The sequence below is a fragment of the Aspergillus welwitschiae genome (genome assembly GCF_003344945.1).
Source record: "Aspergillus welwitschiae strain CBS 139.54b unplaced genomic scaffold BDQ94scaffold_1, whole genome shotgun sequence".
In the NCBI taxonomy this organism is placed as follows: domain Eukaryota; kingdom Fungi; phylum Ascomycota; class Eurotiomycetes; order Eurotiales; family Aspergillaceae; genus Aspergillus; species Aspergillus welwitschiae.
Window position 1 is genome coordinate 914,844 of NW_020798695.1, and position 23,352 is coordinate 938,195.

Below are 23,352 nucleotides of genomic sequence, written 5' to 3' on the forward strand. Positions count from 1 at the left end.
TACTCATATTGAATTGGATAAATGGATGGGTTGTAGTTGTGGTGTAGCGTAGTGTGTGTAGTGTATTGGTATCAAATATTAGCAGTGGTTGAACTGCTTCCGTTTGTTCCGTGTGAGAATATCCCGCCTGGACGCCCTTCCCGTCCGTGAATAATGCTAATCATCTATATAATACAATGCCCAAGTAAACCATGCAAAAGAAAGTCCTGTCCAAGAGCTTGAATCGGCTAAAAGTCGAAGCTCACCCATTCTGTCTTCGGGGGCACGCTCGGAATCACTCCGTCCTTGAAGCATCCGTTTTTCACAAAGAACTCGTACTGCTCGGTGACCTCAACTGTATACTCCTCGTCCTTTCCATGCGCATCCCTTAAGCTGGCTGCGTCAGGCGGCCCATCTGGAAAGAAGATGCGGACGTAGGTCTGACGATCTTGCGGATGTAGATAGCAGGGTTCGTTGTTGATGTACTTGACCGGTTGTCCCTTCCAAGCTGAAAGCCTTTTGGTCATAGGGTCGCGGATGGTCTGACCCGTCAGCGGTGGGATGGGGTGCAGCTCATTGGGGTTGTCTATCTTAATGATGGCAGGAGGGCCGGTTCCTGCGGTAGCTGTTGGTGTGGATGCAAGAGCAGGGGCAGGCGCCGACTGGCCCAACTGTCCGAACCCGCTAGCGGGCTGTCCAAATCCTGAAGGTGCAGCTGGTTGGCTTGGAGCTCCAAAGGGACTCGGGGCTGGGGCCGTGGATGGTTGACCAAAAGGGTTTGAAGGCGGTTGCTGCTGCTGCTGCTGTTGAGGTTGACCAAAAGGGGAAGCTGTCTGTGATGGTTGGCCGAAACCAACCGGCTGTGTTGTCGAGGGTTGACCGAAGCCAGAAGACGCGGCGGGGGTTTGACTGCCGACCTGCGCGAACGGGGAAGCTTGTCCAGCGGACTGGCCAAAGCCGCTTGGTTGCTGGCTAGGTGCTGATATTTGACTAAATGGGGAGGCCGCACCAGGTGTACCAAATGCTGACGTTCCAAGAGACGAGGGTTGGCCAAATGAAGACTGGCCGGTAGAAGGCTGACCAAAGCTAGGCTGGCCAAAGGCTGGTTTACCGAATGCCGGCTGCCCTCCCAAACCTGACGGCTGTCCAAATGCAGACCCTTGACCTAAAGCACTAGGCTGTCCGAAGCCAGATGCTTGCCCCAAGCCAGATGTTTGCCCCAAGGCCGAGGGCTGCCCGAAGGCTGACGGCTGACCGAACGCAGAGGGTTTGCCGAAGGGTTGACTACCTAGCCCTGAAGGCTGACCAAAAGCCGGTGCTGAGCTGGGAGCAGCGGGTTGCCCGAATGGTGAAGGTTGGCTAGGTTGAGAGGGCTGACCGAAAGCAGAAGGCGCTTGGGTGGAAGTTGGGCCGGTCTTGCCCTCCACGATGTCAATCCTGTTGGGATGTTCATTGATTCCGTCGACGACATACTTCACAGCGCCATTGAGGTCATTCAGGATGACATCCATCTGCTTCAAAGCCTCAGCATATAGAGCTTGAGCTTCCTGGACTGCCTGGTCAGCGTTGCCTGCGGCGGCAGCTTCATAATGGCGCAGTCGCAGTTCTTCAAAACTCCGCTCTCGGCTAGTGCCTCCAAAGAGTTGCCTTGGGGCGTTTCTTCCAGGACCGTAGCAGGAGAAAATCCATTCTGGCCGGCCTTTACCGGCGGTAAGATCGGCCTTGATGTCCGTCGTAGTTATTCCATAGCTGGAGGGTGTCAGAAAGGTCTCACGTAAATAGCTTGGCTGAAGAACAACTTACTCTGCAGATTGTTGAGTTTGAGCGCCACGGCCTATGTTTGGAGTTAGAACATCCCAACGCAGCCTATGATAGAGACAACAAAACGTGGAACAAGCAATACATGTATAAGCGATGACAGCTCATGAAGAGAACAACTAAGAATGACAACAGGATCCACAGTGATCACGAGCATTGGCACACATAATAGCTCGTGCAAAAACAGAGCATGCTGCGTTGTGTTGTCTCCAACAACAAGCAGTAAACGTACCTCCGAAACCTCCCCCAGCAAGTGCTCCAAAACGGTTGCCGGAGCTCAATGTCTGCTGGCTAGGATGCTCATTCTTGCAACGGTCTGGAATGATAGTTAGTCCACTATTCAGACTAGAGAAAGAGTAAAACTAGAATCTGGGGGAGCAATATGTCTTCGTACCTCCAAATCTGCACCGCCCCTGCTGGAAGTACGTGCAGACAACCATGTCGTATTGAGCCTTTGCGTGGGACAGTACGAGAGGCCCCTGCTGACCGTCTGACTGTGATTATAAGAGCTCAATCGAGTGTGAGACACCCACGAATTGGAGCTATATTTTTGATCAATTGTTAGAGAAATATGTGAGGAATAAGTAGACTTTTAAGTAATATCAGAAACCGAAGCGCGCGCAGCTGGTCGCGGTGTATAACTCGAGAGAATCTGCGGATGGCCGGTGGTGGTTGGATTGATCCGGTGACAGTACATTTCGCCGCCTCAGGCCGCAGTGTTAGCAGGCAGGTTCATGCATAGCGTATGCGCCTGGTATTGTAATTTACGCAGGTTTATGCCCGCGGAGCTATCAAGAGCGGAGATCCAGTTTGTCTGCAACGTTCCATTTACTCTTTTACACTTATGCAGGTTGCAAATGATACCAATATAGAAACTAGATGGGGGTATACTGGTGGTTATATTTTCGGCCTTGTAGTAAATCATCAAAAGCACCCGTCGCCTGTTTAATGCCAATGCTTCGTAAAATTACAATGGATCCGATGCGCAACTCCTATTCTCCGAGCCATTTCCCATAATATCAAGTTCATGTCAAGCTTGTCCTCCGCTGGACTGTGAGGTCTGCGTATGTGTAACGCTCTGTCTCAGGACATCCCAGTTTAGCCCGTCAATCTTCTCCCCGCCGAGGGACTCAAGCTCCTGGGCCAGTCCGCTCAACTTGCCACTGGCAAGGCGGCGCATCATGACTGTGTCCTTGGAGCCATGGAGACCCTTTGCGCTTCCGTGAAGCAGAGCATCCTCGAACCATTCCTCTTCTTGGTCGTCAAATGGAAGGCCGATTAGCTCCAGCGCGCGACTGCTCCGAAGCTGGCCAGCGTCCGTTGTGTGCACGAACTCGATGAGCTGTATAAGATAGCTCCGACGTAGAGTGTCATCGTTCTTGCGGGTGAAGTAGAAGGCCTCCGTAATGCTTGCGCGACAGAGGGTCTTGAAGAAGGCTCGCTGGACCTTCTCCGATGCCAAAGGTGGGGAAACAGTCAGGTAGTATGCCATTACGAGGCTGTCATCGTGCTTGGGAAGCCGAGGAAGAGTAAGGACATAGAGGATTTCATCCGGGAAGGTGGGAATGATAGAAGGCTCAGTCAGATATTCGACGGCTCGCTATCGGCGCATTCTGGGTCAGTAACCGTCGCAAACTGCATAAAAGGCAGATACGCACCTTAAATTCAAGCCTATCGAGGTTCCATAGTCCTTCTATGAACAATCTGTACTTCTCCGGCAAATGACACCGCCGCGAAAACTGAGAAGCCGCATCGCTGGCGGCACGGCAATCTTTCAGAATATAGTAGATCAACGCTTGCTTGTGCTCTATGTCCATGGGGGAGGAAAGAATGTGTCCGACAAGAGTCCGGAGGTCGGCATTGGATCTGGGAGGGTATAGCTGCGTAACTACAGGTTTCTCCTGATTAACAACGACCTTCGCTTCAGAGCTGGATGAGGGGAGAGAATACCTGCTTTAACTCCGAGCAATCCTAGCAGTCGGTCGGCGAACAGCTGGTTTTCGAGTGCACGGCGGTTGGCGACGATCTGCTCGATAACCTTGCCATCGTAGGTGAAGTTTTTGTTAAAGTAAAAGATAGAATCGAAATCGTCCCAGGGCGCCATTTTGTCTAGGATATGTCCGCAGAACAATTCCGATGCAGCATTGGTTATTTACTCGTGACGAATTGTATGGGCAGCCGTGGCAGGTGGGCGGTGAAGCAGACAGTCCAAAGACGCACATGTTGTGGCAGAAAAACAACGCCATGCCCGATGGGGACACAATGTAAACAACCCACTTTCCAGTTCCGCCCGCAACTTTGCAACTGCGCCCGCTTCAACGTTAGCCTTGATGAAGCCGTCTCTGGCGACGACGACGACTCATCCAAAATAATGTCATCCATCGCAAGAAGCCGCCCAACCAGGCGCTCTGCTGCCGCCCGGCGGAGCTATGTTATGGAAGAAACTTCCGAAGAGGAGGATCCCGGAAATGTCACCCCCGCGGCATCTCAGCACGACGAAGACGACGACGATAGCGGCGAGGCCACGCCTGTTCCCAAGAAACCCAGAATTGAAAAGAGGTCCTCGCGCAGACGAGCCACAATCGAGCAGACTACACCCAAGCCCACGCGCACTACACGGAGATCTCGCAGGTCGGCAACCGCAGAACTGTCCGAGGCGTCGCAACTCACAGATACAAACGACAATGAAGGCGAGAGCGTCGCGTCGGTGGAAGAGCCCGAGGCTGCCTCACAGGTGACAGCGTCAGTAAAGAAAATAACCAGTATGGCTCACCCCCGCAAGAGTCGTGTCTCCCGCACGCCCAACCCGGAAATGTCCTTACTCCCAACTCCAGAGCCCTCCGTGTCGCCGCCCCCGTCCCAACCCCGATCGCAGAGAGGCAGTGTGCCCCCACTCGCTGATATCACTGAGTCGGCTGTGAACCAGACGCCCGCAAAGTCCGAAAGCGAGGAAAAGCCTCAAATTGCTATGATCAACCCCAATTCGACCGTTCTCGAAAAGCCGATGGATATCATGATGAAGTCTCGCTTACTGGGCCCCTCAGCGCCCGAGGAGCCATCCGAACCCAAGAGCCGCTTGATTATCACTACACTAATTTTGATGAATTTCAAGAGTTACGCAGGGAAGCAGATCGTCGGGCCCTTCCATGCCTCTTTCTCCTCGGTGGTCGGACCAAACGGATCCGGAAAGTCCAATGTCATCGATGCGTTGCTCTTTGTCTTCGGTTTCCGAGCTAGCAAGATGCGACAGGGCAAGGTTTCCGCTCTCATTCATAATTCCGCCAACTTTCCCAACTTGCCCTACTGTGAAGTCGAAGTTCACTTCCAGGAAGTCCTTGACTTGCCCACTGGAGGGCATGAAGTAGTCCCAGATTCCCAACTGATTATCTCCCGAAAGGCGTTTAAGAATAACAGCAGCAAATACTACATGAACGGCAAGGAGACGAACTTCACCGCCGTGACCACCCTGCTCCGCGACCGCGGCATTGACCTGGACCATAAGCGTTTCTTGATTCTCCAAGGTGAAGTCGAGTCCATCGCACAGATGAAGGCCAAGGCTGCCAATGAACACGAAGATGGTCTCCTGGAGTACCTCGAGGATATCATCGGAACCTCCAAATACAAGACGCCCATCGACGAAGCAGCCGCTGAGCTGGAGACGCTGAACGACGTCTGTATGGAAAAGAACAATCGTGTACAGCATGTAGAAAAGGAGAAGAACGCTTTGGAAGAGAAAAAGGACAAGGCACTCTCCTTCATTCGTGATGAGAATGAGCTCGCTCAGAAACAGTCCGCACTCTACCAGATCTACATCAATGAGTGCGGTGATAACATCCGAGTTACCGAGGAAGCTATCCTGCAGATGCAAGAGCTTTTGAACCTCGAGCTAGAGAAGCACGAGGGCAACGAATCCGGCATCAAAGAGCTTGAGAAGGCGTACAAGCGTGGCATGCGGGAATATGAGAGCATGGAAAAGGAGATGCAAGCCTTGGCCAAGGAAATGGCCAAGTACGACAAGGAATCTGTCAAATTTGAAGAGAAGAAAAAGTTCTTGGTTGGAAAGCAGAAGAAGCTGGAGAAGGCTATGCAGAGTACTCGACTGGCTGCCTCTGAGTGTGAGAGTCTGGTGCAAAAGCATGCGGACGATATTGAAAGGAAATCGAAAGAGACTACACAGCTTGAGAAAGAGATGAAGGTGGAGGAGGAGGAACTGAACTCGATCCGTGAGAGCCTCAAAGGCAAAACCCAGGGTCTCTCGGACCAAATTACGGCAAAGCAAAAGTCATTGGAGCCGTGGGATGAGAAGATTAACAAGAAGCTCTCGGCTGTCGCTGTGGCTCAGAGTCAACTTGACATCATCCGTGAGAGAAGCAACGCGGGTGCTATCCTGTTGGAAGAGGCTCAGGCCAAGGTGGCTTCGATTGAAGAGGGTTTGGCCACCAAGGAGACCGAGCTTGAGGAACGCAAAGAGCAGAAGTCGACACTTGAAGAGGAGGTCGAGAAGCTCAAGCATGACCTTAAGAAGTATGCCCACAGAGAACCTGAAGTGCGGGCCCATGTCTCGAGTGCTCGACAGAAGGCAGATGAGGCAAGGGCCAGTCTTGCAAGCACTCAAAATCGCGGTAGTGTTCTGTCTGGACTTATGCGTCTCAAGGAGTCGGGCCGTATCGAAGGCTTCCACGGCCGGCTCGGCAACCTCGGAACTATCGACGAGAAATATGATGTGGCTATCTCCACTGCCTGTCCGGCGCTGGACAACATGGTGGTTGATACGGTTGAAGTCGGTCAACAGTGTATCGACTACCTGCGTAAGAACAATCTCGGTCGAGCCAACTTCATTCTTCTGGATCGACTCCCCCGGCGGGATCTATCCTCCATCGCAACTCCGGAGAAGGTCCCTCGACTCTTTGACTTGGTTAAGCCCAAAGACCCCAAATTTGCCCCCGCATTCTACAGTGTCATGCAGAACACCTTGGTTGCTAAAGACCTTGAGCAAGCCAACCGCATTGCCTATGGAGCCAGACGGTGGAGGGTCGTGACCCTTGACGGTCAACTCATCGACATGTCTGGTACTATGAGTGGTGGTGGTACCCGCGTAGCACGTGGTGGTATGTCCTCCAAGCAAGTGGCAGAGACAAGCAGAGAGCAAGTTGCTCAGCTCGAGGGTGATTTGGAAGAAATGGAGAGGAAATTCCAGCGCTTCTTGGACAAGCAAAGGCAAATGGAGGCAGCGATCAGAGAGAGATCCGAGGAGATACCACGAGCGGAGACCAAGATCCAGAAGATCATGATCGAGATTGAAAGTGCCAACAGAAGTCTCGCAGACGCCCAGCGGCGAGTCAAGGAATTAAGCGCCGAGCACAAGCCATCAAAGACGGACGCGAGTCAAGCCGCAGCTCTGGAGAAACAGATCGCAGCTCTGGAGGAAGAAATTGAAGACCTTCGTGAACAGAAGGGTGGTATCGAGGAAGAGATCCAGACTCTCCAGAATAAGATTATGGAGGTTGGTGGTGTTAGACTACGTGGTCAGAAGGCCAAGGTCGACGGTCTCAAGGAGCAGATCAGCCTTCTTGCAGAGGAGATTTCCAATGCAGAGGTTGGAAAGTCAAAGAATGAGAAGGCCATCGTCAAGCACCAGAATGCCCGTGCTGACGCAGAGAAGGAGCTTGAGCATGTAACAGAGGAGCTCGAGAAGCTCAATGCGGATGTCGCCAACCAGGCCAACGATGCATCAGGGTGGAAGCAAAAGGTGGAGGAAGCGGAAGAGGTAAGAAGTTTGAGATAAAAGTGCATCAAATCTGTAGGCTTACACCATGACAGGCTCTCGAGGAGAAGAAAGAGGAGCTCAGCAAAGTGAAGGGTGAGTTGGATGAAAAGGTGGCTGAATTGAACGAGTCCCGAGCCACCGAGATCGAGATGCGCAATAAGCTTGAGGAGAACCAGAAAGCCTTGTCCGAGAACGAAAAGCGCGGGCGGTACTGGCAGGAGAAGTTGTCCAAGCTTTCGTTGCAGAACGTCAGCGATCTGGGTGAAGAGCAGGAAGCCACCGAGCTCCAGATGTTCACTCAAGACGAGTTGATGGCGATGAACAAGGAGTCGTTGAAGGCAGCCATTGCCGCCCTTGAGGAGAAGAGTCAGAATGCATCTGTCGACCTTAGTGTCATCGAAGAGTACAGGCGCAGAACGGCTGAACACGAAGCACGTTCGGCCGATCTGACCACTGCCCTGGCGTCGCGTGATAGTGCCAAGGCTCGTCTTGATGGCCTCCGATCTGCTCGTCTGAACGGGTTCATGGAAGGATTCGGCATTATCTCGCTTCGTTTGAAGGAGATGTACCAGATGATCACGATGGGAGGTAACGCCGAGCTGGAATTGGTTGACTCTCTGGATCCGTTCTCTGAGGGTATCTTGTTCTCCGTCATGCCTCCGAAGAAGAGCTGGAAGAACATTGGAAATCTGTCCGGTGGTGAGAAGACTCTTTCCAGTTTGGCGCTGGTGTTCGCCTTGCATCACTACAAGCCGACTCCTTTGTACGTGATGGACGAAATTGATGCTGCCCTGGACTTCCGCAACGTGAGTGCTCTATCCCAAATTCTATAAAAGTGCGTTGCTAACCTGCTTAGGTTTCGATTGTGGCATCCTATATCAAGGAGAGAACCAAGAATGCCCAATTCATTGTTATTTCTTTGAGAAACAACATGGTAAGCCACTCGCCATAGATGCATGCTACAGCAGCGCGTGACTAATCATCAATAGTTTGAACTTGCCTCTCGACTGGTCGGTGTTTACAAGGTCAACCACATGACCAAGAGTGTGACGATCGAAAACAAGGACTACATTACGGGGCGATGAATGATTTGATCTGCACGTATGCATGTTATGACTTCTTTTATTGTATGGGTTTTCCGGAAAGGAGGCGCGGTGTGGGACTGGATATCTGTCACTGGCTGAAGGAGAATCTATGGACTCCTTCCATACCTGTTTATACGCGGGGTGAAGTTTTGAGATACGGTGTTGACTATTGTTTTCTGACTTCTTGTATGAATTGGATGAAGTTCCTTTTTGTCTGTGGTAACTGAAGCACAGAATACATATATTGGATTATTTGTTCTAATTTGACCTCGTTATAGTGGTGGATCTCTTCGATCCCTTTCAACTGGAGGTAGCATGGAATTTTTGATTAAATTCTTCATCATTGTCCTGCAGTACTTGGTAGCTGCAAAATCAAATTTTAGATATTGGGGAAGAGGACCCATTGCTACTGTCTTTGAGAATCGTAAATAGATTCGTCGGTAGAGCAGTACGAGCAGTTAGTATGGAGTAAAGTCGGGGGATGATTTTAGCTACACCCTTTCCAATTACCCCTCTTCTCCTCTTCTCCTCTTTTTCAGTCAAACATACAGCGTCATGGCTAGAATTAAAGCTTGGCGTGAGACTCCACGCCCCCAATGGATTGCTCGACAATACCGAGACCATGCACAGCAACCTGCGGTTTTCATGACACTGAAAGAGACCAACCCGGAAGCCTTACCAGTTCGCCTTCCACAAATCGCCATCCAGGTCTACAGCACCGTTCCCCTAAGCCTGGAATCAGAAGAAGACACAGAAGATGACTATACCGCTCTCAGTCGATATCTCTCTTCAAGGCGCTCTTCCTATCCCGATGAAGCCATGTCATTTGAGATCTATGCCCCCCAGGCCGATGTGTTCGCTTGTGTGGAGCACCAAAGACGCGAAATTCGTTACCGAAAGAATGATATCCCTGGGGAGGGTTTCTTCCCTGGAATCGCGAAAGTAGCGCCCGACAAGCACAATCACCTTTTGCAGGGGTTTCTTCTGGTGATCACTTCCTATAGCTTCCGCGATACGTTCCTACCGATATATGAAGCTGGATCCGGCCCGCTATGGGTGAATTTTGATCGATGTTTCCCGCTCAAAGCGAAAGTCGATCTTCCGTCTAGAATTGAGTCCACTTCCCGGTCTGGGTTTGATCTCTCTACCATCAGTGTTGATCGCCAGGTATACTCCGAGAGAGAAGAACTTGTTGTGCGAAAATGCCGACATGTGGATGACAGGTGCCGGGAACTCTCCTCTCTTATTACCCGAAGTCACAGTGATATGGAGGAAGAAGAGGAGGAAAATTTTGATTATGGCCTGAATGAAGACGAAGGGGATCCTTCCTTATCCATTCAACCTCTGGCACCACAGATCATTGAATTGCTACAGAGCAAAGCCGATTCATTGGATCATGACCAATTTGACATCAGATCAGCCTCCGATGGTGCTGTTGCCATCAAGACCGATACTGCAGCCCTGACATCGGAACCAGAACTTCAGTACATTATTCACGTCGCCTTCCCTTACGAGCAACTCGAGTTAGAGCTCGTGACAATCGCTAAGGCCTTTACCGGTGCGATCATCGAAAATCTTCCCGAGGGAAAGGCCGTCAACTTCGAGTTCTTTCCGGCGGATCAATCCCTGGGTGCTACCCTAGCATCGCACCGGGCTCTAATGAACTCCCGCCCGGGTATAGCCGTAGGGGCGCTTCATCAAGGCACTCGAAGATTTCCGCAGAAGCGACATGAGCCCGAGGTCGAAGTTCCATCGGACAGGGAGCCATACCGTACATTCTTTGTCATTCTCGACCGTCCAGATTTCCTCACAGGGCCTGGTGTACTTTTTTTCCTAACCGATGGAAATGAAATCACAGATGAGGCGATGGAACGCAATGTTTCTAGTACTAAAGACCAACGTGGAGATTACGCAGTATACCAGGTTTGGCGCAGTGTAGGAATGTCTGAAGCAGCGGGGAGGTTGGCAATGATGCCTACAGATCTGACTAGCTGGGTTGAAAATTGAATGAGGTAGCCAGGGTATTTATCTTCCAAAACATTATATCTCGCTCGCCCATTACAAATTGACGACATATCTGACCATTTGACAGGTGGCATCCTTGGTGTCTTCTGCGCCTATGCCTATCCCACAGCGTCTCCGGTGGCTTCAAACAGCATCGAACTTGTACTGAAAGACGATGATTATCTCCTCTACTCGGTTCTCAAGTCTTTTAGTCTAGACACCTCCGCGCGTTCAATTTCTAGCAATGGAGCTGTGGTATGACGAGATCATGAAGCGCGCACGATTCGAAAGCATCCCGACTCGGTTTGGGAAGGAAAAAGAGGCCAAAGTACGACCCTCCTTTCCCCAAGAATATCCTTGTATACTTTGGGTCCATGGAATACGCTAACAGAAAGTGCCCTCCATAGATAGTAGCAAGTGAAGCTTGGCCATCCATTACCCTTCCAGGGGTGACATGGGTAAATGAGCAGAACCGGGACGAATTTGCAATCATGCATCTCCCTCGTGGAACTGGGGCTGCTGCTGCTGATGGTGGTAAGGGCGGTCCGACACCCGTAACTTTCGGCAACGAACCTCCAAGCCCTCCCTACGGAAACGACTCCCCTGACGATATAAGCCCGGGAAAAGACGATAAGTCGGCGGTTTTGCAGTACGCGGATGGCGCCATCTTCGCTGTGATCCCACCGTGGGCGGTACGAGTGTAGTTGTAGCTCTTTGTTTCCTCCGGGGATAAGATAACTAACCTTTGCTAGATGGAGGAAAGGGAGTGTTGAGAGGAGGAATTGCGAGCAGAAGATTCTCTGAACTACAGGGATAGAACAAATCTAAATCTGCGCATTAGTTGCTACCGGATCAGTAGTCTGTTTCTGTTTGCTTTGAACTACCAGCTAAATAACGTAGTGCTTGTCTGAAATATAGAGTTTCACTAAGTAGTGTACGTCCCCTAAGTATAGAATGTGCTTTGTAGATCTCGAATAATTGCAGAAGCAATCTGACTCAAGATTCTATACATATTACAGCGGCTCTCCCCTGTCGATCGGTCATACATGACTCGAGAGGGGAAGGGGGGGGATGCATAATGCTTTATTTTAAGTAACTAATTATGATCAAGGTGGACCTAACTTCTTTATCTTCCATGTCACATAGTATGATATAATTATAATATATTATATTATACATCCTTACATAAACTACTACTAATTCCCAAAGTACCTCCCTCCCCCGTCACAAGAGTAATACGCAGACTACGACTACCAATATTACTTTGTGATGATTCATAAGTAACACACATATACACACACCACCTTATATCCAAACCAATTAAAGAACTCCTATTCAGATTCATCTAGGGATCCATTTACTTAACGTTAATAGATAAGTGGATAGATGTGTATGTGTGTGTGTGTGATATGCATTGCTTACTGTATTTATCCACAGAGATACCTTAAGCCCATGCATGTCATTTCCAATCATGGTGTTGCTTTGCTTATTCTCTATCTTTCAAGGATAGTAGATAAGCTGTGAAGTGGAGTAGGAGATGGCGTCATACATGTTTTCATTCGTCTGTTTATACACCCCCAAACCACTCACATAAATGGCATCGTAGTCAACGTCTAGTTAAGGTTTTGGTTGATAAGGCTTGAGTTATTGTGGATTTGATTTACTGGAGATGGTTGGATAATAGATAGGAGATAGGAAGTATCTGAGTGAGTTGCTTATTACTTAGTTATTTAAGTGGAAGCTTTTATTATTTCGAGCTTAGACTTCGAGCTAGTGTTTTAGTCTGTCTTTGGATTTGGCTTCTTCTACAATAGGACTTTGGTGAGTGGACCAGTGGTTTATCTTATCGGTCAAGTCTAGAACACTAGAACTAACTACGGATTACTGGCAATGGTGGCTCAAGTTACAGGCCTTGATTTAAGCTCCAATAAAGTCCCTTTCCGTAAAAGTACATACATGCATCTCATGCCAAATGCCTCACAAGTGCATCCTTCGTTGCCTCGTAATGACATTCAATCATGAAAACAAGCGTCCGTCATGGCCGTCCGCTTCTGGTGATTAATAGAAGTAGAAGTCGTAATAAAACAGTCCGAATCGGATCGGGAAGAATCGAAAGGGTGAGGCGGAATAGAACAAAACTCAGATCGCTCATCTACCCACGCTTTGGGGGAATAGAAAGGGAATACAAATAAAAAGCCATGCGTCCTGTAAATGTGCCGAAACTCCGCCTCCTTCTGGGAATAAAAAAACATGCCGTAGTCTATGTCAAGTCCTGTCCATGTACCGGAAGTAAACGCCGAAATGATGTCAATCATGTGAGGATGGTAATTGTCACATGAGACTGCTGACTGCATGCAGTGATGCTAGTCGAATCGCGGATAACGGTTGAAATGCTCCGCTTTCAAGAGAATGAACAAGTAATGTAATTGGCCCGAAGGTGATAATGTAGCCAATTAAGATATGCCGTAGCGCAAATGAGGCACAAGCTAAGCGATCACTGGTCGGCGAGGTGCGATGGGGATCGGCTTAGGCCCCGAGGAGATGTCCAAAGTGGACATTCCCAGATCGCTGTCCTCGTATTGTCGCGAAAGCTTATCCTGCGGCTTCTCCTTGCCACCAGGTACTAATGATGATTTCCGTGAAGCAGTGGCGTCTTCTTCGCGCACTGTGCTGCACACGAATCGTTCTTCTGAAATAGGTGAGGCTCCAAACATCGTACCCAACTGCTGCAGGAGCGCAACAAAGTGTGCATGTATTTCAGCAAAGATGTATTGGTTTCCCACGATTTCCGAAAGGTTTCTCGCTCGCACTTGACCGGGTCTGCGAAGCTGTCCATCCGGGTCAAGGGCGCGCCCTGTGAGGAAAGAGGAAACAGGTGTATACTGCTTGCTCCCGCGTCTATTCGATGCGTTGTTTTGTTCATCGCGACGCTTTTCTTCTTCCTGGTATTTCTCCGCTGAGTTGACAATGCCCGTGGCAATCCGACCAAATGCGCGCCAAATCACAGGACAGGCACGGAAGGCTCGTCCGGCATCTTTTCCTGCCAATGCGACAAGGGCATAGCTACGCCGTTTCCCGCGAGCCATGGGGTCGGGCAGGCGAAAGATGTAAGCTATCGTATAGCCAGCGGTAGAATCGCCAAAACATAGAGGGCCCGAGGAGAGACCGCGTGGCAAAAGTTCGCAACTCAGGGTTCGAATGGAGGAACGTCGCAGAAGCGCGTAATCAGCCGGATTGGGAGGTCCGCGCAATGAAAGATAGGTGAGGATGTGTGTATGACAGGAGGCGTCCGATGTAACAGAGGCCGAATGAAGGGAGTCGGGGTATGAAGCATGAGCATGCGGGTCGTGTGTGGTATCATCGTGGTCGGCGTGACTGGTCCCACAAGAGTAGACGACCTCTCTCGATCGCAAAACCGGACTGCCGTTCCTCCCTTTGCCGTCACTTCGGGCCGTTCCTGGCGCACCTGGGGGCAGCTGCTTGCTCACATCTTCAGGGAGAGTCAAGCTGCAACTGGCGCACGTGTCGCCGTCTGCGCCGCCGAGGAAGTTGGGTCGTTGTTGAGTGTCAGCCGGCGTGGCCTGGCCTTTGAGGAAATAGGGATGGTCTTCTATCCTGGGAGACCTGTCGGAGGAGTCGATGTTCTTTTCCGAGAGTTTATTTGGGGTAGATTTAGTATTCGCGCGGCTCTGCAGGCCGTGGGATGAAACGGTGTCGTGAGAGGTGGCAGGGGTTTCGTCGGGAGAGGAATCAGATTTGTCGGGATAGCATTGTGAACAAGGGAACGGTAGGACCTGCGAGCAGATGATCGAGGTAGGACCATGCACCTCGCAGAAATGCGTCAAAGAAAGCTAGTAGAGGGAGGAAGTGTTAGCTGGAGCAAGCAGACAGGGTATCCACTGTCTAGAGACGGAGTGGGACGGGACAAGCGCAAGAGCCAGGATCCCTGCCATGTCGCACGCGGTCATTATGCGCGCATTGCGCGGTGCGAGGAAGGAAGAAAGGGCCTAATCCAGCGCAAAGAAGCCCAAACGCATGTCCCCGGTGAGACATGAAGGTGCACGTCATGCTCACACATCGCCATCATCATTCACCGATGCGAAAGACAGACACACACCGAGGCACATGGGGGGGATGAAGACAGGAAAAGAATGCCACACTTACAATGAAATCCATATCCGTGGAAGTTATGGTCTAACAGATCCCAGCAACCATATTAGAGCATTATTGCAATACATGCTTTCACTGATCAGAATCAAGGTGACGATGGTGGTAATGGTTTCGTGGCAATGACGCAGAATAACCACCAGCAAGTTGAAGAAGGGAGGGGGGAAATGGGAAACCGGGTATGGCTGGTGCAGATCCAGATCCAGACGGTAGTAGTGGAAGGGAAGGTTGGATTGAACCACCCACAACGACAAACAACGTTGGGGTAGTAGTAGTAGTGATGGTAGTTATTATAATAGTAATCGTAGTTGTAGTCAGTGAAGCTGCAAAGACCAGCTTGCAGAACAAAGACGGTGTGGGGGAAAGTAAAAGGAAAGGAAGGAAAGAAGGAGGAGAAGAGAGGGACGAGAGGGTAAGGATAAGAGTATATATTAATTGGATGAGAGAGGGAGAGAGTGTGTGTGAGTGGACGAGTAGGAAGTCTACTAGTTAGTTTTACTCCAGGCTCTATGGAGAAAGAGAGGCATTGATTACCGACTTTACTAGGAAGAGTAAGTAGTAGTATGAGCCCGTAGTAGTGGAGGGAAAGGATATCGGAAAGGCAGAAGGGGGGCAAGCAGGAGGGAACAAGAGAAGCCCGGAAGTGGAGCGGTGCATCGGCTGCGTTAAGGAAAAGGAAGAGGCAAGAGAGAGGGTCTGGCCGGGGCTGGCCTGGCTCGGGTTGGTAATTACCGTCTGGTATGGTTCTGTATGGTACTTCCCGGTTCCATCCCCCTCCATCTATACTACTTTACTATGTACTGCTGATAAGTGAGTTAACTTACAGTGAGTGTGTGTCTCCCTCCTCGATCTGCCTAAACAGTGGTCAAAGAGAGCCCAACCATCCAATAAATCCAAGCAACTATCCGATTACCAACCTGTTGTGCTTCCAGTGGCTCTGGGGGCCAAAGCACACCCTCCCCTCCCTTTCTTCTGCCCGCTTGCCATTCCAGATGAATGAATGATTGATTCCCTGGTTGGGCTTCAACTACTAGGCGACAAGGGAACTTCACCGTATCGGAACTATAACTAGTAGTAGTACTCCGTAGTAGTGGAAATAAATTAAACTAAACGGAAGAGTATCCAGATCCAAAACAAAACAAAAAAAATATCCAAATATCCAAATAGTAACGATGACAAACCATGGAGGGGTCTTTTTTTCCCCGACAATATCCATTCCCCATTCCTGCGACTTACTATCTACTTGGCATCCGCCTCTCTTATTGCGCTTATTTATCTGATTCTCCCCTAGACGAATCGTCTGTTGCAGGCTGAAATTCACTAAGCTCCTAGTCTCCCTTCAGCCTGTCAGCGGATGGAGCCCGACAGAAAACGGTTCCGGCCTAATATGCGACTAGATTGCCCAGATGGAGTATGGGAGAGACACAAGCATGGGGAGGCTTGACTGACTAGTTAGTTGGCATTCTGGTTCAGACGGAGGAGAAGAGGGGGGCCTGAACGGCATCAGATCAATAGGAACCAGAATGAAAATGATTATCCGCCCAATGTTTGTCGATCATGGCCCTTCCTTTTACCCTCCTTCACACATGGCCATTTACTCCTTTGCGTAACCATTCCAACGGTTTCTACTCCAATCAACGATAGGATGATGAAGAGCGTGAACCAGGAAAACAGCAAGGCGGACAATAACCCCGGGTGTAATCCGGCTGTAAGGAAGCAGAAGAGGAAAAGCCATCAACCCCGGAGTTACCGAGTGACTTTTGGGACTGAGTCGACTAGACGAATTAGTGACGCTGGTGGTGGTGGTGGTGGTACTACCAGGACTATCTAAACCCAACCCGTCACCGCGCCCGATGGACTCGACCCAAACAAACTTCCGTACCCAATTTGACGGGACGGCGTTTGGCCGCTAAACCTGGATTTTACGCAATCGAAGGTCTGTAGAACGAGGGATGGAAGAAGTCAAATTATCACCTGCGCCATTTTTCCTTTCCCTTCGGTTTTCGTATATCCGGTGGCAGGAAAAATGGTCGTATGCTCCATAAAAATGTTACCTTTTTTTTTATTGTATATCCACAAGTGAGCATCTAGGTCACTAGTGATTAGTTTAATGGACTAAGGTAGGATCTGACTCTGACTCTCACTCTCATCACTCTCCAGACTCAGCATGGATAAACGGTCAGCAACCGAGCTGATCGCTTCCGACCAGGAACTTCCCAATCCAGCCATGTTCGGCAAGGAACTTCAATTACAGGAATGCACCCTTGGATTATTTCTTTGTTGATCGACCTCTCAGCTCATTCTACTTCTCCCCCATTTTCTTTTTTTGTCCTTTTTTACTTTATGTCTCTTGGCTTCATTAATCGAAAAGCAAATGGGAGCAGGAGGGGAAGGGAAACAGCAAAGAAAAGGAAAGGCATAAAAAAGAAAAAAGGAATCAACCCGCCTGATCGCAATCATAGGGTCATAGATCCTATGTGCATCAAATAATTGCCGCCTCCCATGCCCGAGGGTTCCGATACGAACCAGGGTCGCACCTTGATCCCCCTTCGGCACTATCCCAGTTACCGAGTGCAGCCCAGGATTCAAGTGGGGGGATCCAGCAGTAATCCCAGCGACTTACTAGACTTTCTAGACTAGTCGCATCGCGATAGCCATCCATACTCACATACCCAGTTAGATCAGTGAATCCTTGGGTAAGCTCCATAAGGCAGAGGCAGACACAGAAAAGAGAGACACGGGATGAGCATGCGCATCCGGAGCAATCACAGCCCTTCCATATAATCAGGATTGGCGCGGCTATCATCACACAGCGGAACTACTAGACTAAAACCTCCAGGTGGCCTATCCGAATATTGGATCCTCTGCAGGCAGCCTCATCCCGCTATCAGCCACCATTTCCTCCCTTCCCACCCCCAATTGAGTAAGAGCGCAGAAAAGCGAGGCAATCCCGCCGGTCACATGGAAATTGATGGTGCTGTCTGGGGGGACGATCGGGATCCTTCCCATGCTTGAGTTTGCGTCTACTGACGACTAAACCCACCGAGGTGTTGCGCCTCCCGCCCGACAACGGCCGTTATTCCTTTCTAGATGAACGAAACAGACGGCGTCCATCCAGTTCTCGCCCTGGAACAACTGAAGTACGTATGCAGATGCTCAACGACGAGTCTTCGGGTCAGAGATCCGAATCACCTCCTGTCTATCACCTTGATTCCTCATTCTTTGGGGTCCGGAGTTCCGGAGTATTACCGTCTGGGCAATGCAACAACCTCCCCTTTAGAGACAGACTATTTTCACTTACTGCCCAGAGCACAGTAAGATTGGGGGGTTTCAAACCGCCTCATACTTGTTATTGTAGTCCTCCGTGAACACCCCCCCAAAACACGGGCAGCCGCCCGACAACGGCCATTTCTTTCTCCGATTTGCTGCCTGCGCCCTTGTATGGGTAAGCTTCTAGCAGAAGACGGCAAGTAGTAGTCCAGCATCTAGCATCCCGCTACCACCCTCCTATACGATACGAGACGCAGTAGCATCGAGCATGTCTGATACTTACACCCAAAGTACGAGGAGACAACTCAAGTCGGGTTGAACCTTGCTGCGCGATCGGACCATCTCCAGCCAGCCGGATGATCCATCCAGAGAGCGACATCCGGACGCAGCAACTGCTTGCCGCATGCGGAGTGCAGCCGCTGTGAATGATAGTTTGAAGTGTACCTTGGATACGGAGGATATGGCGTACAGCCAGAACTCTATACGCATACAGCCAAGTATAGGACAGAGTCTAGTGCAGCGGAAGGATTTCCTTCCCTTGCCAGACCATCTCAGCTGGCTTAAGACCCTCCTTGTGTCCCAAGCAACGGAATGTCCCAAACAGTCCAAACAATCCCCGAGCAACCCGCGTGTTTTGACGAAGTTTCGCCGAACCGACATAACCATGACTTGTGGTAAGTATTATGAACCAACGACCAGGATCAGAATCCAGCAACAGCCGCTTTGCGATCGGGGAGGAATTCTTGCTGCTGAAGGAAGGATATTAAATTACCACATCACGTCACAGTGCAGTAGGTCCAGGACGGCACATTACTAGCCTACTATATGATAAGTTCGAAAAGTTAATCCGTTGTGCCTTGAATCCCGGGTTGTCTCTTATCGCAATCCTCGCGATATACTTTTTGCCGGTCGCGATAGATCTCCCGCCGCGTATAGATCTATCAACCCGCGTTGTTGTGTGTAACCCGACCGTGAGATTGAAGGGGAGATACTACCGTTAGACAGGTACTATCTGCAACCTGCACATCTACCAAACTTTCCCAGAATGTAGTATGGATCCCTTGTTGGACAGATCATAAGCCCGTCATATTTCCTCCGCATTGCAGGTCCATCCAGGTCCTAGGATTCTGTGTGAAATACTTCCGAATCCATCCCCATTCAGTCTCTTCCTTATCGTCTATCTTCAGCCTCGTGGCCTACTAATCTCTATACCTGCATGCATCTATCACTTCTTTATCCATCCATCCCAAATAATCGATAATACTTCACTTCCGATCCGATGAAACACCCCCAAACAACCCCCAAAACAATGTACCTCCCATCACATCCCATCACCACACAAACAATACTAACACTAATAGTAATGTCCCGTACGGTAAGTACCAATACAAAGCAAGGCAAGCAAGCACACGACACAACCTGCCTCTTTTTGCCTCCCCTTCCACTCTGCCGACCCATTCATCCACTCACCCACCCACCAGCCGACCCGACAAAATGAAACAAGTGGAATCCGCCCGACGGGAGAAACACGCTCCACTCGAAGCCGAGTAAGCAAGTAAGCAAGCAAGCAAGCATAGTCGTTCCAGTTCGTAGCAGCAGCAGCAGGAGATTCTTAGTTCCCACAATTATAACCAAACCAACCCTTTTTCGATTTTCTCTCATTGGGTGATGAGGTCTCCATCCACTCACGTTTTCTTATTAGGAACTGGACTGGAACTTGGAACTCCACGTGGCTTGTGAGAGATTTGATTAGTCGGTGTTGTTATTGTGTGGTTTGTTTGGTTATGGGCACGGCGTGTTGCTGCTACTGACAGCACCCAGATCTATCTAATCACCTACTTTGTAGTACTGCTATCCAGATGCATACTAAGTGAGCTATACAGATACATACAGTAGGTAAGACAGACCTAAAGAAGTATACCAATAGGAACCCACGGAAGTAGTAACCAGCTACTAGCAGAACATAACAGTCAAACAAACAAAAGAAAAAAAGCAAAAACACACACACTTAGTACAGAGTAGGTAACTTCCACGGCCTTCTCCCTGCAAGTAATCCTCATTAAAGAAAGAGGGCCAGCCACACTTCTCGACTGGTGTCAACTAAGTATTCTAGTCAAGTAAGAAAATGTAACTAAGCAGTAAACAAGGCTGTGGCCTGGCCTGGGCTTTTCTTTTCTTTTCCCCTACCGCAAGTGCGCTGCAAAAGTAAGCTTTGACTCGCGTCCTCCCCCTCTTAGTTTACCTCTCTTCCCTTGTTTTGGCAGATCGCTTCGGCTTAACCTGCTGAGAGGTGATTGTTCCTTGACATTTCGAATAAGTGGGTATTTTAGTTATGTATAACGGCTGGGACTATTGTTGTTGATCAGGTACTATGCTGGAAGTGGTTGTCCATCCTTTGAACCGTGCTTGACTCGGCTCGGCTCAACTCAGCTCAGCTTAGAAACAAGCCATGTCATGCCTTGATTCAATCTTCGCCGTTTTCTTCATATAGTAAAGTGACTGAGTAAATTGGATGGGGTTAATTAAATCTAAACAACCCGCGGGTTTCCAGCAACTTTTCACATGTTAACTACTCTATATATAAAGTAAACAACTACTAATAGCCCATCTATAATCCTATAACATATAGCCTATATACAATATATAACCTTCATAGAAGTAATAAAATTAAATAAATTAACTACCACACAAAATCCTGCTGACAGTCTATAACCCAAAGAAGAAAGGTGATAGAGAAATTATTTGTCAACAAAAATCCTAACTCAACTACCGCTCGGCAAGCAACAACAGATTGAATTGTAAGCAATTGAAGGTCTGGAACTGGCAGAGTATTAAAGTTGAGGGGTTTTTCGTTCATATTATTTATCATGGTTATTATTGTTATTATGCTTATGTTTCTTCCTTCGGGCCCTTTCCGTTCGTTAGTTGGTGGGATTTTCTAATGGACTGGAGCTGAGCTAACTTAAGTGGAGTGGAGTGGAGGGGGATGGAAGGAAGGCAGAGAGGGGCCAGTGCTTGGCCCGCCACCGGGCTCCGGTGGACACTCGGTACACTAGGCTGGGTGGGTGGGCTTGGTAATTTGATTTATTCAGCTTCTGTCATGATGGCGTTGAATGTTGGTGCTATTGTTTGTTGTGTATTGGTCGAGTGTAGAGTAAATGGTGTTGTGGATGGTTTGTAATATGTGGTATTTGTAGGGTTGGCTTTGTCGCGGTGGTAGTATTCATCCGCTGTGGCTTAAGATGGGTGTACGGTTAAGAAAAACTCAGTGTGAGCAGGGGTTGGCATTGTGTGGATGGAATATATATTATCACTTGCTATGATGATTTTGTAGGGGACGGTCTTGGAGTGAAACAAACAGAAACAGATAATATAATCGTAGAAGACGCAATGTAGTCCAAAACATAGAAATATCCACTACGCGCAGAGTAGAACATATCCTTAAGAGTCCCTATTATGATGTCTACTATGCTGGTCAATGCACCAATCCATCGTCTGTGCTCAATATGCAGAATTGCTTCTGAAGGTAGAGTCTCCTGGCATTCAATCAATAAGATAGAAAACCGAGACCTTTTTATGAAAGTATAGACAACGCTATAGAATCACTACCGGGCATGTCACTGCCTTTGACCCCTACAGTAGCACATATACCTACAGTCCACCACCATAATCAATCTCTTGCATGATCACAGAATCGCCTTATGCTTGCCAAGATTGGCCCCCATCCAGCTCTCGGCCGAGTATCATATCACAGGAATATAGTGTCAAAGAGCGGGTATAAATCTTCATCCACAGCATGTTAGCTCAGGGGAAGAGCGCCGGGCTCATAACCCGGAGGTCCCTGGATCGAAACCAGGACATGCTATGTCTTCTTTTTTTCATCTAATTCCTATCAATGTCTTCTATTTTTGCGATTTGTGCTGTATATAATTGACCATCTCTACCTTTTTATCAGAACTTAATCATAAGTACAATTAGTGTCTTGTGCAACCAGCGCAACTACATATATATAACCTATCCCGAACCACAACCCCCAACATAAAACACAACCATAACCCTAACCACCTCCCTCCTATACCACACATCATCTATACATTCATTCCACAACCGACCCCAATCCCAGACCCAGGATAACAATAATAAATAAATCAAACCATCCCCCCCGTCACCTCTACCACTCCCCCATTAACAAACCGCGCCTCATCCCCAAACAAAAACCCCACGACATCAGCAACCTCCTCGGGCCTTCCCAACCTTCCCAACGCAACCCCCTTGACCATCTCCTCATTCTTCTCCTCTCCCTCAACATTCCCCACCATCGTAGGCGTATCCGTCGGCCCTGGCGCAACCGCATTAACCCTTATCCCTCGCGGTCCCAACTCCACCGCCAACGCTTTCGTGAAGCCCACAATAGCGAACTTGGTTGCGCAGTAGACGCTGAATCCAGAGTACCCTTTTAGACCGCACATGCTGGTCATGTTGACGATTGCTGCTGAATTTGATGATGAGGGCATGTGCGGGATGCAGGCGCGCGTCATGTTGAAGGTGCCGCGGAGGTTGGTGTCGATTAGTTTCGTGAAGTAGGTGTCTGGGGTGGAGGTTATGGGCATTGTGGTGGGGTTTATGCCGGCGTTGTTGAAGAGGTAGTTGATTGTGAGGGGTTGGGGGGTGGTCAGGGTGGTAAGGAGGTTGTTGCAGGCTGTGGGGGAGGAGATGTCGCATGTGTGGTATTGGTGGTGTTGGGTTTGGTTCGAGGAGGGATTGGGGGTGAGTTCGGTTTCGACTTGGTGCAGGGATGAGGGGTTGATATCGATGAGGATTAGGTTTGCTCCTAGGATGTGTAGTTTGTGGGCTGTGGCGCGGCTGGGGTTGGAGGGTTAGTATATGGGTCGGTTCGGTATATATGGTGGAAGATGTATGAAGTGTATGGATGAGGCCTCACCCGATTCCGCTGCCGGCTCCGGTGATTAGGGCCGTTTTGCCTTCCATGCTTGATGGCATATTTGGAACTTGATTGTGGGGTTGGGCTGTTTTTGATATACTTGGATGGAGTGGTGGTGGGCGGATGAGTTGGGGCCCGTATGGTGTTGAGGGGAGTATTGAGGGCAATAGCTAACTATTGATGAGGGATTGGTGCGATGCCGTTGATAGACCAAAGGTTGATACTCGTCGGGAATATCTGATTGTCGATACAACCGGATATCCTGTGTGAAGCTACTTGGATCTATGATGTAATGGACCCAATATCGATGGGACATAAAT

The 23,352-nt window shown here is 49.4% G+C and overlaps 10 protein-coding genes and 1 non-coding gene across 11 annotated transcripts; 6 read left to right on the plus strand and 5 right to left on the minus strand.

Annotated features, from left to right (window-relative positions):
* Positions 1–227: 227 nt before the first annotated feature.
* On the minus strand, positions 228–2,237 carry BDQ94DRAFT_165032 (FG-nucleoporin nup42; the record flags this gene model as incomplete). The annotated part of the gene is made up of 4 exons (XM_026770182.1): positions 228–1,728; positions 1,783–1,813; positions 2,030–2,113; positions 2,192–2,237. 4 exons carry the CDS (start codon positions 2,235–2,237, stop codon positions 228–230), a joined length of 1,662 nt encoding a protein of 553 aa, XP_026632321.1.
* Positions 2,238–2,680: 443 nt separating this feature from the next.
* BDQ94DRAFT_132843 (ELYS family protein) lies at positions 2,681–3,913 on the minus strand. The gene is made up of 3 exons (XM_026764141.1): positions 3,748–3,913; positions 3,456–3,685; positions 2,681–3,397 (listed from the first exon to the last, which is right to left on the minus strand). Exons 1-3 carry the CDS (start codon positions 3,899–3,901, stop codon positions 2,828–2,830), a joined length of 954 nt encoding a protein of 317 aa, XP_026632322.1. The 5' UTR covers positions 3,902–3,913; the 3' UTR covers positions 2,681–2,827.
* Positions 3,914–4,121: 208 nt separating this feature from the next.
* On the plus strand, positions 4,122–8,929 carry smc4 (condensin subunit SMC4). Its single transcript, XM_026775748.1, has 5 exons — positions 4,122–4,559; positions 4,632–7,564; positions 7,618–8,370; positions 8,421–8,498; positions 8,554–8,929. Exons 1-5 carry the CDS (start codon positions 4,169–4,171, stop codon positions 8,647–8,649), a joined length of 4,251 nt encoding a protein of 1,416 aa, XP_026632323.1. The 5' UTR covers positions 4,122–4,168; the 3' UTR covers positions 8,650–8,929.
* Positions 8,930–9,204: 275 nt separating this feature from the next.
* Positions 9,205–10,656, plus strand: BDQ94DRAFT_176884 (uncharacterized protein; the record flags this gene model as incomplete). The annotated part of the gene is made up of 1 exon (XM_026772772.1): positions 9,205–10,656. One exon carries the CDS (start codon positions 9,205–9,207, stop codon positions 10,654–10,656), a length of 1,452 nt encoding a protein of 483 aa, XP_026632324.1.
* Positions 10,657–13,139: 2,483 nt separating this feature from the next.
* BDQ94DRAFT_165036 (folliculin domain-containing protein) lies at positions 13,140–14,706 on the minus strand (the record flags this gene model as incomplete). Its single annotated transcript, XM_026770183.1, has 2 exons — positions 13,140–14,504; positions 14,614–14,706. 2 exons carry the CDS (start codon positions 14,704–14,706, stop codon positions 13,140–13,142), a joined length of 1,458 nt encoding a protein of 485 aa, XP_026632325.1.
* A 980-nt stretch (positions 14,707–15,686) lies between these two features.
* On the minus strand, positions 15,687–16,578 carry BDQ94DRAFT_132848 (uncharacterized protein). The gene has a single exon (XM_026764142.1). The coding sequence runs from the start codon at positions 16,034–16,036 to the stop codon at positions 15,869–15,871; it is 168 nt and encodes a 55-aa protein (XP_026632326.1). The 5' UTR covers positions 16,037–16,578; the 3' UTR covers positions 15,687–15,868.
* A 115-nt stretch (positions 16,579–16,693) lies between these two features.
* BDQ94DRAFT_132850 (uncharacterized protein) lies at positions 16,694–17,532 on the plus strand. Its single transcript, XM_026764143.1, has 2 exons — positions 16,694–16,907; positions 16,965–17,532. Exon 2 carries the CDS (start codon positions 17,077–17,079, stop codon positions 17,308–17,310), a length of 234 nt encoding a protein of 77 aa, XP_026632327.1. The 5' UTR covers positions 16,694–16,907; positions 16,965–17,076; the 3' UTR covers positions 17,311–17,532.
* A 1,630-nt stretch (positions 17,533–19,162) lies between these two features.
* BDQ94DRAFT_132854 (uncharacterized protein) lies at positions 19,163–20,201 on the plus strand. The gene is made up of 2 exons (XM_026764144.1): positions 19,163–19,401; positions 19,452–20,201. The coding sequence occupies exons 1-2, from the start codon at positions 19,370–19,372 to the stop codon at positions 19,639–19,641; spliced, it is 222 nt and encodes a 73-aa protein (XP_026632328.1). The 5' UTR covers positions 19,163–19,369; the 3' UTR covers positions 19,642–20,201.
* Positions 20,202–20,983: 782 nt separating this feature from the next.
* On the plus strand, positions 20,984–21,469 carry BDQ94DRAFT_132856 (uncharacterized protein). Its single transcript, XM_026764145.1, has one exon. It carries the CDS (start codon positions 21,077–21,079, stop codon positions 21,269–21,271), a length of 195 nt encoding a protein of 64 aa, XP_026632329.1. The 5' UTR covers positions 20,984–21,076; the 3' UTR covers positions 21,272–21,469.
* Positions 21,470–21,883: 414 nt separating this feature from the next.
* Positions 21,884–21,955, plus strand: BDQ94DRAFT_t2. The gene has a single exon. It is a non-coding gene; the product is annotated as a tRNA-Met (tRNA).
* Positions 21,956–22,122: 167 nt separating this feature from the next.
* On the minus strand, positions 22,123–23,079 carry BDQ94DRAFT_176885 (SDR family NAD(P)-dependent oxidoreductase; the record flags this gene model as incomplete). The annotated part of the gene is made up of 2 exons (XM_026772773.1): positions 22,123–22,953; positions 23,033–23,079. The coding sequence occupies 2 exons, from the start codon at positions 23,077–23,079 to the stop codon at positions 22,239–22,241; spliced, it is 762 nt and encodes a 253-aa protein (XP_026632330.1). The 3' UTR covers positions 22,123–22,238.
* Positions 23,080–23,352: the final 273 nt, after the last annotated feature.

Bases quoted from the DNA above. Each gene is read 5' to 3' on its own strand.
- BDQ94DRAFT_132843 (XM_026764141.1), bottom strand. From the start codon at position 3,901: ATGGCGCCCTGGGACGATTTCGATTCTATCTTTTACTTTAACAAAAAC. The intron at 3,686-3,747 runs GTATTCTCTCCC...AGAAACCTGTAG, and splicing joins ATTGCTCGGAGTTAAAGCAG to TTACGCAGCTATACCCTCCC. The intron at 3,398-3,455 runs GTGCGTATCTGC...ATGCGCCGATAG, and splicing joins TCGATAGGCTTGAATTTAAG to CGAGCCGTCGAATATCTGAC.
- smc4 (XM_026775748.1), top strand. From the start codon at position 4,169: ATGTCATCCATCGCAAGAAGCCGCCCAACCAGGCGCTCTGCTGCCGCC. The intron at 4,560-4,631 runs GTATGGCTCACC...TCCCAACTCCAG, and splicing joins GTCAGTAAAGAAAATAACCA to AGCCCTCCGTGTCGCCGCCC. The intron at 8,499-8,553 runs GTAAGCCACTCG...AATCATCAATAG, and splicing joins TTTCTTTGAGAAACAACATG to TTTGAACTTGCCTCTCGACT.
- BDQ94DRAFT_132848 (XM_026764142.1), bottom strand. From the start codon at position 16,036: ATGGATATTGTCGGGGAAAAAAAGACCCCTCCATGGTTTGTCATCGTT.
- BDQ94DRAFT_132850 (XM_026764143.1), top strand. From the start codon at position 17,077: ATGCACCCTTGGATTATTTCTTTGTTGATCGACCTCTCAGCTCATTCT.
- BDQ94DRAFT_132854 (XM_026764144.1), top strand. From the start codon at position 19,370: ATGAAACACCCCCAAACAACCCCCAAAACAAT. The intron at 19,402-19,451 runs GTACCTCCCATC...TAACACTAATAG, and splicing joins CAAACAACCCCCAAAACAAT to TAATGTCCCGTACGGTAAGT.
- BDQ94DRAFT_132856 (XM_026764145.1), top strand. From the start codon at position 21,077: ATGGAAGGAAGGCAGAGAGGGGCCAGTGCTTGGCCCGCCACCGGGCTC.